This window comes from Neomonachus schauinslandi, chromosome 12 (assembly GCF_002201575.2).
Source record: "Neomonachus schauinslandi chromosome 12, ASM220157v2, whole genome shotgun sequence".
NCBI lineage: Eukaryota > Metazoa > Chordata > Mammalia > Carnivora > Phocidae > Neomonachus > Neomonachus schauinslandi.
In genome coordinates, this window is record NC_058414.1 from 35,306,680 (window position 1) to 35,319,272 (window position 12,593).

General features: G+C 39.2%; 2 protein-coding genes across 2 annotated transcripts in view; one reads left to right on the forward strand and one right to left on the reverse strand.

The window, feature by feature from the left end:
- On the forward strand, window positions 1-8,029 carry RBM48 (RNA binding motif protein 48). The gene is made up of 5 exons (XM_021689677.1): window positions 1-112; window positions 1,098-1,288; window positions 2,935-3,080; window positions 4,617-5,185; window positions 7,720-8,029. Exons 1-5 carry the CDS (start codon window positions 2-4, stop codon window positions 7,804-7,806), a joined length of 1,104 nt encoding a protein of 367 aa, XP_021545352.1. The 5' UTR covers window position 1; the 3' UTR covers window positions 7,807-8,029.
- LOC110580021 (EF-hand calcium-binding domain-containing protein 1-like) overlaps window positions 4,937-12,593 on the reverse strand; it is a 25,704-nt gene continuing 18,047 nt past the window's right edge. The window contains 3 exon segments of the mRNA XM_021689676.1: window positions 4,937-5,008; window positions 11,166-11,239; window positions 11,242-11,269. Coding sequence (XP_021545351.1) covers window positions 4,970-5,008; window positions 11,166-11,239; window positions 11,242-11,269 — 141 coding nt within the window. The 3' untranslated portion in view covers window positions 4,937-4,969.

Sequence of the window (12,593 nt, forward strand, 5' to 3'; positions counted from 1 at the left end):
GATGGCGTCGAGCGGCGGGGAGCTTGGAGGCGTATTTGACCACCACGTCCAGAGGGCTGTATGCGACACGCGGGCCAAGTATCGGGAGGGGCGGCGGCCTCGTGCTGTCAAGGTAAAGTGATTTTGGTTTCATTCGCTATTCCTGATAGCTTTTTCTTAGCTCTAGCTCCACATGCCCAGTTTATGTAAATAGAGGCTTGAAGGGCTGCGGTCCTGTCCATCAGTCATTGGAGATGGGTATGAGAAACTGGTACTCAGTGACCAAAGATTCTCACGAACCCTTTGGTCAACTGCTATAACGTCAGCTCCGGAAGGACAGGGCTTTGTTTTAGTCATTGTATCTTCCGTGTTTACAGTAGTGCTTGGCGCATGGTAAGCACTCAGTGAATCTTTGTTCTCTCTCTCTAGTAACTTCTTCTGAGCCAACTTCTGCAAAATATGTCGACTGAAGATAGTCTGTGTTTTAATTAGAGGCCCTCACACGGAGGGGTGAATTTATTCTTTATTTTTTCTGCAGACCGGCTGAACGGAATGTTTCTTCTTTTCAGAGCTTTTAAGTTTTTAATTTTAATTCCAGTATAGTTAACATACAGTGTTATATTAGTTTCAGGTACAGTGTAATGATTCAGCAATTCTGTACATTACTTAGTGCTCAGCATAAGTGTAGTCTTTAATCCCCAGAGCTTTTTTTTTTTTAATAGAAGATATGTCTTACAGTTATCATATGGTTTCACTTATTTGTGGAACATAAGGAATAGCATGGAGGACATTAAGAGAAGGAAGGGAAAAACGAAGGGGGTGAAATCAGAGGGCAAGACGAACCGTGAGAGACGATGGACTCTGAAAAACAAACTGAGGGTTTTAGAGGGGAGGGAGGTGGGGCGATGGGTTAGCCCGGTGATGGGTATTAAGGAGGGCACGTATTACATGGAGCGCTGGGTGTTATATGCAAACAATGAATCATGGAACACTACATCAAAAACTAATGATGTAATATATGGTGACTAACCTAACATAATAAAAAATTATTTAAAAAAAGAAGATATGTCTTAGGTTTATTTGGAAAATACATTTTTATGTGTTTGCATTTCTTTTAGGTATATACAATCAATTTGGAATCTCGGTACTTGTTAATACAAGGAGTTCCTGCAGTGGGAGCAATGAAGGAATTAGTTGAGCGATTTGCTCTATATGGTGCAATTGAACAGTATAATCCTCTAGATGAATACCCAGCAGAAGACTTTACAGAAGTTTATCTTATTAAATTTATGAATTTACAAAGTGCAAGGTAATGTGCAAGTTAAGCATAAGTTTCATTTCCTCCATTCCCATTGCTATCACTTTGGTCCCAGTTGTCCCTCATTCATACCTGAATTACTCAATAACCTAACATGGCCCTGTATTATTTTTATCTTACTCCAGTCTCAAATGTCATTCCCATGCTTAACAGCCTTTGGTCATGTATTGTGGTAGATTAAAAAAAGGGTTTGGGGTAAGTTTTTGAACTCCACTGCTTACTAAAACCACGACTTTGGACAAGTTATTTAACCTCAATAAGCCTGTTTTTTCTATTCTATGAAATCTGTATGGTGAAAGAACCTATCTTGGGGGTTGTGTGGGGATGGTATGAGATAACCCATGTAAAGGGGCTAAATGTAGTGCTTCCTATGTTCAGAATGCAGTAAACATTAGCTATTGAAGTTCTTAATGTTATGCACCTTTGTGAATTGACCTAACCTTTTCCAGCTTTCTGTATAACAAATTCTCTGCTTCAATAAGGCTGAACCATGAAACGCCTTATCTAGTTTTATGTTGACCCTATGCTTGTCACTAATCTGATCCAAGACCCATCCTTCTTTGGCTATTACCATTCATATTTTCTTTTTCTCTCTCTTTTTTAAGATTTTATTTTTAGGTAATCTCTACACCCAACGTGGGGCTCCAACTTACAACCCCGAAATCAGGAATTGCATGGCCTACCGACATAGCCAGCCAGGCGCCCCACCATTTATATTGTCTTTCTGTACTACAAATAGCACTTGCAGTCTGCCACTTGATTTTATGGGGTCATGTATTGTTCTCAGTTTGCTGTCATATGTAATCTCACTTTCCTTAACAAACTTGCCTGCCCCTCACGGGGCATATTTTCTAGAGCTTTTGCATCTCCCACAGCACGTAGTACAGTAGGCTGTGGAGTTCAACATCTCAGTTTGAATCATAGCTCCACAAACTAGTGTGAGCATGTTATAAATCTCCCTAGGCCTCAGTGTCATCATATGGTTTTATGAAATGTTAATTCACTTAGGGCACTACCTGGTGCGTGGTAAAATCTCAGGAAGTATTTTTATCATTATCCCTGGGCACAAAAGTACTTAAGTATTTATTGTAGTAGAAGGCCTGGCCACTTATATATATTTAATAAGTATTTGTTGAATATCATCTTCTAACTTTCTCATTGATTAATTATGTATTCAGTATTTACTTAATTATTAAAGATTTTACGATTACAGTATTATTTTTATTAATTTTTATGTATGAATCCCATTGTGCCAAAAAGGCTAAATTGGGTATGACCTAACTCTTAAGGACCATTTAACACAGAGAGATCTCTATTTCATGACCACAGATTGTGTACCTCAGGTTAACTGCTGGCTCCTAAGTTAATTAAAGGGAGTCTGGTTATGTGTGGATGACTTAGCTCAAAACCTGTTCGCACTGTAGGGAGAGGGGATGAAAGGCGCGAAGAGTGCGCACCACATCAGTAGAGTCAGTTCCATCCACAGGTAGAACATCTTAACTGCCAAACAATAGGATGTAGGTACACATAGCAAAACCTGAACTTTGCTCTTTAGATCAATGCATTGTATACTAATTCAGCTTTCATCCTAAGTAAATCAGGATTAATAAACCATGCTATCATGTATTTCTGTTTAGGACAGCCAAGAGAAAAATGGATGAACAGAGTTTCTTTGGTGGATTGCTTCATGTGTGCTATGCTCCAGAATTTGAAACAGTTGAAGAAACTAGAAAAAAATTACAGGAGAGAAAGGCTTATATAGCAAGAACTACTAAAAATAAAGGTATGGAAAGCCAGTTACTAAACACCTCCTATGTGTCAGGCACTCTGCTCGGTATATCATCATGGAGCTCCCAGTCTAGTGGGAAGAGAGGCAGATAAATGATCACAATATTCAGTAACTGTAAACTGCAGGATTCTGTGCAGCACTCTTAAGTAATCTGGGCTGGAAAGGGAGAGATGTTGGTTTGTGGAAGAGTTCCTACAGGATGAGAAAGGTGGCCACTGGGTTTTGAAGGATAAGTAGACATTACTCAGAAGGGGAGAGGAAGTGAGGGGAAGGTAGGCCAAGTGGCATGAATAAATGAGCATCATGTGTTTGAAAGAACATGAATAGTACAGGATAACCACAACACAAGGGCTACATGTGAGAAATAAGACTAGAAAAGAGGACGGGAACTGAATCATGAAGGGCCTTGTATCCCATGCTAAGGAATTAAGGCTTGACCTAAAGGCAGTGAGAAACAATTATGATTTATTTGCAGACTAGTTACCAGCTGCCAATCTAAAACTGCTAAATTTGGAAAAATTCTACTTTTTACCAGCAGCTGGCCACGTGCCCCATATTCCCAGCTGAGTTTCCCTAGACACAAATTCCAGGTGCCTGGAATAACACAGAGTGTTCCAGGTTCCTACAATACAAGGATTGTAGGAACAGAGCACTCAGAATTGGACTAAAATAATGTACGTGGTCTGAAATCTGAGTAATACTGGAGGCTCAGATTGTCAAACTTCTGCCCTTTAGTTGAAAGACAGAGTCAGTGTCCATATAGTTGTTGGTTTTTTTTTTTTTTGTCCATATAGTTATTGACTATGACGATTTTATGACTGATTGGGGAAGGGTGTGTGACAGAGGTGAAGAGAGAAATAAGGTGGGAAGACTTTTGGAAAACTTACCTGAAAATTTGGCAAGAGAGCTGTTGAGAGTCCCTCGTCATTAGTAGACATTGAACATTAACCTGTGGGATATGTGAATAGCTCCAGGAAAGCTTTTATGGTTGTGTAACAAATAAAATAACAAAATATGGGTCCAGCATATTTGCCGCCTTTAAAAACTAACAAACACAAACTAAGCAGTATGATATATTCATATAGTAGAATACTCCAAAGCTGTGAAAAAAAAAAAAAAAGCATTTAATGTAATGACCTAGAAAAAAGCCTCTAAGATCTACAGTTAAGTGGAAAACGCAAAGGCACAGAGAAATGGATATTATGGGAGAAAAAGAGGAGTAGGTGGGAGGAGGAAAAGTAAGACATACTGGGCAGATAAATAAGAAAGTAGGGATTACTTATGGAGGAGTGGAAACCAGGCATATGGGGAGCAAAGAAAGCGAAGCCTGACACTAATAAACCCTTTATCCTTTTTAGCTTTTAAACACATGAAGGTATTGCCGGCTCAAGAAATAAATTTTTCAGAGTAGCATTTGTTAACATTTTAAAGTAATGTTTGTTCTTAAAATTACACATTTCTGAATGATGGAAACAATAAATGAACTATTTTTTTTTCCTCTTCTCTCACCTTTTAAATTGTAATATAAAGATCATTACATGACAAAGAAGAAACTGGTTACAGAGCTTAAAGACACAAAAGATTTTAGACAGGACTTCCATTCAGGGACATCTGGATTTTGTGCAACCACGCAGAACACTTCTACTGGCAACTCAGATCCTTGTCTTCCTTATTCTTGTGAATTGCCTTTATGTTATTTTTCCTCAAAATGTGCATGTTCATCAGGGGAGCATATGGACAGGGAATCAAACTTCTCTCGGGATGGTAGAAACCATGCTGAAACAGTGGAACATTGTATGTACAATGACTCTTCGCAGAAGATACAAATGAAACCTTTTAAAAACTCGTTGGCTTGCCCTGGTGCACAGAAGGCTGTTACTTCTTCAGAGGCAGTGGACAGATTTATGCCGAGGACAACACAGCTGCAGGAGCGGAAAAGAAGAAGAGAAGATGACCGTAAAATTGGAACTTTTCTCGAAACGAGCACGAGTAGTAATGAGGTTATGATTGGGCCTCTGTTACCAGGTATACCTAAAGTGGACATGCATGACGACTCATTGAATACAACAGCGAATTTAATTCGGAATAAACTTCAAGAGGTAAAATCATTTTTAAAAAACTGTTTCAAAGGGGGCGCCTGGGTGGCTCAGTCGGTTAAGCGTCTGCCTTCGGCTCAGGTCATGATCCCAGGGTCCTGGGATCGAGCCCCGCTTCGGGCTCCCTGCTCGGCGGGAAGCCTGCTTCTCCCTCTCCCACTCCCCCTGCTTGTGTTCCCTCTCTCTCTGTGTCTCTCTCTGTCAAATAAATAAATAAAATCTTTAAAAAAAAAAAAAAACTCTTTTAAGGGCGCCTGAGTGGCTCAGTCGCTTGAGCATCTGCCTTCGGCTCAGGTCATGATCCCAGGGTCCTGGGATCGAACCCCGCATCGGACTCCTTGCTCAGCGGGAGCCTGCTTCTCCCTCTCCCTGCCTATCTGTCTGCCTGCTTGTGATCTCTCTCTCTCTGTCAAATAAACAAAATCATGAAAAACAAAAAAAACAAAAACTGTTTTAAGAGACCGTTTGGTCATAGGACTAACAGCTAAATGGAGATTTGTGGCAACTAAAGTATTGTCATTAATTTTCTTCATTTTCAGTTTTTTGATTTTTCTTTTAAAGATTTATTTATTTATTTATTTATTTATTTGACAGAGAGAGAGAGAGACAGCAAAAGAGGGAACATAAGCAGGGGGAGTGAGAGAGGGAGAAGCAGGCTTCCCGCTGAGCAGGGAGCCCGATGTGGGGCTCGATCCCAGGACCCTGGGATCATGACCTGAGCCGAAGGCAGACGCTTAACAACTGAGCCACCCAGGCGCCTCATTGATGTGTTTTTCTACAGTTCTCTGTTGAAGTAACTGAATCTAACAGAAATGTATGTGCTTTGATGTCATTAATCCTTGCTTTAAACAATGAACATAACATATTTTATATCATTCTAGATCTAAAATAAAAAGCAGTGGTTTTAGTCAGTGAGGTCAGCCTGTGAGAGTGGAGCCCAGGCCCTCCCTTTTTAAAGCTCTCCAGATGGTTCTATTATGAGCTAAAGTACAGAACTATTGTGTTGAAGGAAAATTATTACAACTTATTTCTCTCAAGTTCAAAGTTATTACAAATTACATCGAATTAAAATGCTTTCTGCTTCTTTGATAAAAATAGCCATAGAATAAGGTGAGATTTCTAAAGACTAGGCCCTAAGGTCTGCATTTCAAAATGTCAACTTCTTAAATAGATTAGTTTCATTGTGCTACTTAAGTAGTAATTTCTTTACATGTTATTTATGTAATCATTTGCCATTTTCTAAGCACAAATGAAAGAAAGCTAACATTTGAATTAGCTTTTGAAAGATACCTTTTTATGGGGCAAGCCTTTTAGAAATCTAATTGAGGGAGAAAGACCATTCTCCTAAACTTTAACTCTGAGGTTCAGAAAGTGCTTTTCATGCAGTTGTATATGTATTTTACAGTGTGATGAAGGGAGTCTAACGTGGCTTAATTTATGTGTTGTTTTGTTACCTGAAAATTATCTGATTAAGGGTGAGGGCTTATTTTATAATAATAAAAATCTGTGAACACAATTTCCATGCTTAAACCTCTTTAATTTTTTTTAGTTTGTGCTGGCCCCCTTCCTTCCTTCAGATATAGTTGAACTGAGGCGTAGATGCAGATACATAGCTCTCTTAGCCAGAGCTGACTATATTTTCAAGAAAAAAGTTGTTAGGGGACGTCTAGGTGGCTCAGTCGGTTAGCGTCTGCCTTCAGCTCAGGTCCCAGGGTCCTGGAATCGAGTCCCGCATGGGGCTCCGTGCTCCGTGGGGAGCCTGCTTTTCCCTCTGCCTGCGCGCTTGCCCACACTCTTTCATTCTCACACGTGCTCTTTCTCTCCCTGACAAATAAATAAAAAAATCTCAGGGGAAAAGAAAAAAGTTGTTAGGTCCAAATCCTAGATAAGGAAACAGTAGAACAACAAAATTGAGAAAAACTAACTACAACTTACTACAGTTTCTAATAATTGTGCATCTAAATGAAGACTGTCATACTCTGCTTTAACTCATTGTCCACTCTTTTTCTGATGGTGTGTTTGGTTTCCCTTCCCTAGGAAATTGAGTATTATACCATTTTCTGCTTATTTCTCCAAATTTCTCATCTCCCCCCAAGGCTCCATGTCTCTTAAATACATCAGATGTTATTAGTGTTTTGAGTTATGCAGAATCAGGATGTCTATCTGTATCCATCAGATAGCAAGTGACTTCAGATATATAAAGGATTGTTAACGTAGAGTATGTATTTACATTTCTCTCTTCCAATTTTTTTTCTTCTAAATGGCTTTAGAAATTTTACTCTCATCAGTGTTTGGACAGAAAACTGTGCCTAGATCGTAGGCTGTACCCTGAAATTGGGCTCACTCTGCCTCAAACGTGAGGGCAAGAATTGGACTACTAGATGTATATCCTACCTCTTCTTTTTATTTATTTATTTTTTATTTTTTTATTTTTAGAATTTTTTTTTATTAGTTATATCCTACCTCTTCTAATAGTTTAGTTTACTTATTCTTGTACTATAAAAGCTAATTTTGGTGGTTCTCTTTTTTAAAACTAGGTCATCTCATCTGTGCCAAAACCTCCAGAAGACAAGCTGGAAGATGTGCATACAAGTCGTCCATTAAAGCAAAGAAGAAGAATATAGACTCAGCAGCAAATTCTGTTTTTTACAGCACTCTATTTTTTATTTTTAGCCTATCGTTTTAATTGTTGAAGAGATTCTACTGCTGGTATTTTTTAATGCACTCCTCTTTGTAATATCATTCAAGCTACTTACCTAATAAAATTTCATTTTTAAAAATTAGTTTATCATGGACAAAATACATGCCAGCCAAATATGTTCCTTAAAAAAAGAAAACTAAACTTTTCCAGGAGCTCTACTCAGTGACTTTGGTTACATCTTTTTGGCTAGAAGTGGGCTCATGGCCGTTGCTAAACTGGGGAGGTCTGGCATTGTGAATGTTTACGTTTCCAACTTCTGTGGATGAGGAAGCAAGAGAAAAGAGGGTTGTGAAAGGCTTATTCACAGTATTTGCCACAAGAACCAAGCTTGTTGGCTAACTTAAAAAACAAAATTAGGGGCACCTGGGTGGCTCAGTCGTTAAGCATCTGCCTTCGGCTCAGGTCATGGTCCCGGGATCCTGGGATCGAGCCCCGCATCGGGCTCCCTGCTAAGTGGGAAGCCTGCTTCTCCTTCTGCCTGCCGCTCCCCCTGCTTATGTTCCCTCTCTCACTGTGTCTCTTATCTGTCAAATAAATAAAATCTTTAAAAAAAAAATTAGTTTATCATTACTTATTATAGGTGTTATTTTGATCATACTTAATATTACAGAAACTGGGGATGCCTGGGCAGCTCAGTCGGTTAGGCGTCTGCCTTCAGCTCAGGTCATGATCCCAGGGTCCTGGGATCAAGTCCCGCATCAGGCTCCCTGCTTCTCCTACCTGCCGCTGCCCCCTGCTTGTGCTTTCTCTCTCTCTCTGACAAATAATAAAATCTTAAAAAATAGAAGTTACAGAAACTGTTCTTTTAATATTACTTGCCACATCGTAGTAGTTATATGTAAATGAACTGAAGCAAAGATAAAAACTTTACAATGCAAATGAAGATAAAAGTCAGGATCTGCTTCTGATTTTAATATAATTATTGAGTGATTCACATTCAAAAACTAGAAGTCAGGATGTGTCTGAATGCCAGGGCTTCAAAATCAATACAATTCTGTAAAGTAAAAAAGGTAAACTATTAGAACAAAGCTGAAATTAGAAGCCTACATTCTTCAGTTAACTTGTAAGAAGAATTGGCTTATCTATGGCAGAAGTGAATCTGTATTTGTAAATGCTAGACTGCTAACCGCTACTTTTAGCATACCCACATTGCTTTTCCTGTCAGTGAACCACATAATTGGAAATTGGAATAAGTATGTTCAGGCTGTTGCCATTTTTTTTTTTTTTTTTACTGATAAAAATAACTTGAGAAGGCCCATACCAAATGGTGGTCTGTTTTTCTTTTCACTCTATACCTAAAGACCTCTTGCCTATTGGATTGAATTTGAATATACCAGTTAGGAAGGTTCATCATCAGTTATGACCTACTGATACAAACCTGCTGGGATGGCTCCAAGTGGTGGATGGTTTTAAAAGAAGGTGCAGGCAGGGGGTTTGTGGCCTTACTTCCTTGTAAGGTAATTAGATATTTTTCTCCGCTGAACTGTAAAAGACACCTTAGAGACCCAAGCATAGAATTGGAAAGAGCAAGTTACTGTCTAGAACACGCTTCTACATTAAGATGCTATGAATCTCTACCTCAGGGCCTTATTAAAACGCAAATTCTGATGGTAGTGGCCAGGAGCTGGAGGATGGTGGGAATGCAGAATTATTTAAAGGTGTAGAGTTTCAGTTTTGCAAGATGAAAAGAGTTCCGGAGACTGTACAACATTGTGAATGTACCTGAAGTTACTGAACTGTATGTTGTTTTTTAAGATTTTATTTATTTATTTGACAGAGAGAGACACAGCGAGAGAGGGAACACAAGCAGGGGGAGTGGGAGAGAGAGAAGCAGGCTTCCCGCGGAGTAGGGAGCCCAATGTAGGGCTCGATTTCAGGACCGTGGGATCATGACCTGAGCAGAAGGCAGATGCTTAACGACTGAGCAGGTTCAGGTGCCCCCTGAACCGTAGGTTTGTAATTAAGACAGTACGTTTTATGTTAGATGTATTTTACCACAATTAAAAAAAATTCTCTGAGGGAGAATTTTTAAATTCTTAAAGGGAGGAGCTGCTCAATGGGTTCTGTGTTGTTGAATGGATTTCTGATCTTTTCAGGATCTTTTCAGTGACTGTGTGGAGGCTAGCATGCCTCCCCACTCCCACCAACATACACAGTATTTGACCACAAGGACAGAAAGAAGAACCTTTGCTGTGTCAAGCATCAAAAGGAAGGAAGAAAAGAAGGAAGGTGAGGAAAGGGAGACGGGAAGGAAAAAGAGGAAAGGGAAGGAAAAAGGAGAGGAAAGGAAAAAAGAAGAAAAGAAAGAAAAGATTCTGAGGCATTTGGTTTGGGGTGGGGCCTGAGATTTTACATTTCTCACAAGTTACTAGGTGATACCATTGCTGCTCATGCACAGACTACACTGAGTAGCAAGGCTCTGGATAACTGAGCTACTGAATTCTGGGAGCAACTGAAGAACTGTTGGTGTTCCATCTGACCTAAGTAGTCACTCCATTCCAGTCCATTCTATACCGTTCCCCATCAGTCTCAAAATGAGAAGTCTGCCTTTCACACATTGCATTTTACTACATATTTCCAGGCAGAATTAAAATGTGGGAATAAACTACAATGGGACAAATTAGAGAAATGAGCTGAGATAGCTCAGGAGAGCTTAACATTATGCAATTTCATGCACAAAATTGCCATCCAAATTACTACAGAGAATAAAAGGTTTCTACAGGTTTACAAAGCAGTTGATCAAAGAAAGAATTAAAGGAAATATTAATGTGTCAAATCAATTATTAGGCTGGCTCTTCTGGCTCAGAAAACTTGTGTCAAATTAATCAATGAAAAATCTTCATGAGCACAAATACTATAAAGTACTTTAAATGTGTCCAAGATTTTTAAAACTTAATTATTCTCATTGTTTGACAACATTTGAGTTGAAAGAGACCAAGTTTTGTCCTAGCAGTTTATGGTGGGTACTTGCTGAATATACTGTTCGGTGTTCTATCCCTTAAGCAAACCAATATACCTTAGTTTTCTTTGGGAAAGTAACATTAACATAAAAGAAATCAGGAATTGTGTATAAGCTAAAGAAGTTACAAGCTCAAAAAGTCTGTTGAATATAATAAATAGTCATTATTGTTGGGCCCCACATTAGGATGGAGCGAAGACCCTCATGTTTGCCTGAACTGCAGCAGTGGGCCAAAACCCCTACAGACGTGAGTTGTCTAGCAAGTATTACTTTCTCATCCCTTATAATTTTCTCTTAACCAATTTGATCTGTTGGCACTGTACCTTTGCTTCTGGTAAACATGGTCCAAACACCTCCAACAAAAGTCTCTCTTCTTTTACTCCTTTTTCAAAGTCTGAAAAGATATTTTGCCATCGTTGTCATAATCCTAGAGAGGAAGGTGATTTCTTGATAAATGATAGTTTTTAATTTTGCCTGGAAAATAACTCTTTGCCAAGGAAAATTATTAGTTACACTTCTGTGGACACTACTTACATAAATCAAAAGGTACTTTTTATCAAGGCTACTTATCTTATTCCTGTAAGTCTATTTGGAATACCTGGTATTATGGGCTGAATGTTTGTGTTCCTCCTGCCTCCGAATTCACATGTTAAAGCCCCCAGTGTGATGATTTTGAAGGTGGGGTCTTTGGGAGGTAATTAGATTTGGATGTCTTGAAGGTGGAGCCCCCAAGATACAATTACTATCCATGTAAGTGGAGAGAGACCAGAGCTCCCTCTTTCTGCCATGTGAGGACACATTGAAGTGGTGGCTGTCTACAAGCCAGAAGAGAGCCCTCACCATGGAAGTGAATCAACTGGCACCTTATCTTGGATTTCCCAGTCTCAGGACTTTTTTAAATTTTATTTTTAAGTAATCTCTACACCGAACATGGGGCTTGAACTTACAACCCTGAGATCAAAAGTTGCATACTCTACCAATTGAGCCAGGCTGACGCACCCCCCCCCAACCCCGCAGTCTCAGGATTTTGAGAAATACATTCCCGCTTAAATCACCCAGTCTGGTATTTTGTTATAGCAGTCTAAGAGGACTAAGACACCTGAGTTACTTTAGATACATAAAATATAGCCCTGTCCTTAAAGGACTTGCACTCTAATTGGGGGAATAAGACAAAAAATTAGAGGACACATATTATTATATTGCTACTTTTGTGATAAAAACAGTACCATAGGGCATAGATTTTCAAGTTTAATTTGTAGTAGTAGAACTTGTTCCTCAAAGGATCTCTGACTTGGGAGCCCATTATGTGAAAACGATAAAAGTGAAGTTGCAAAAAAAAAAAAAAAAAAAAAAAGTGAAGTTGCTCAGGTAAGGAGCAAGGCACTGAGAGCAGTAACAGTTCAGGATGGACTAGAATCATGAGAAGATGCTTGCAGACCACTGGGAGGTCTTTCAGGATGGTTGAGATGGCCTTTAGGTAGCCAGAGAGGTATGGGGAGGAAATGCAGAAGAATGGCTCAACCTGAATTCTGACAATATGAGGGAGTGTAAGTCAGGAAGAAGACAGACCTGCCTGGAGCGTTAATGACAGGGACTATGGGAGATTAAACATAGGGAGACCATGTATGTAAATTATAAATGCCTTTACTTAATTGAATTTGGGTTTGATTTGATGGGCTCTTGTTTTTTCACTCTGGGCATAACTAAATCAGGGTTGCTGAGAGTCTAACTTAGAGAAAGGTTTGAATAAT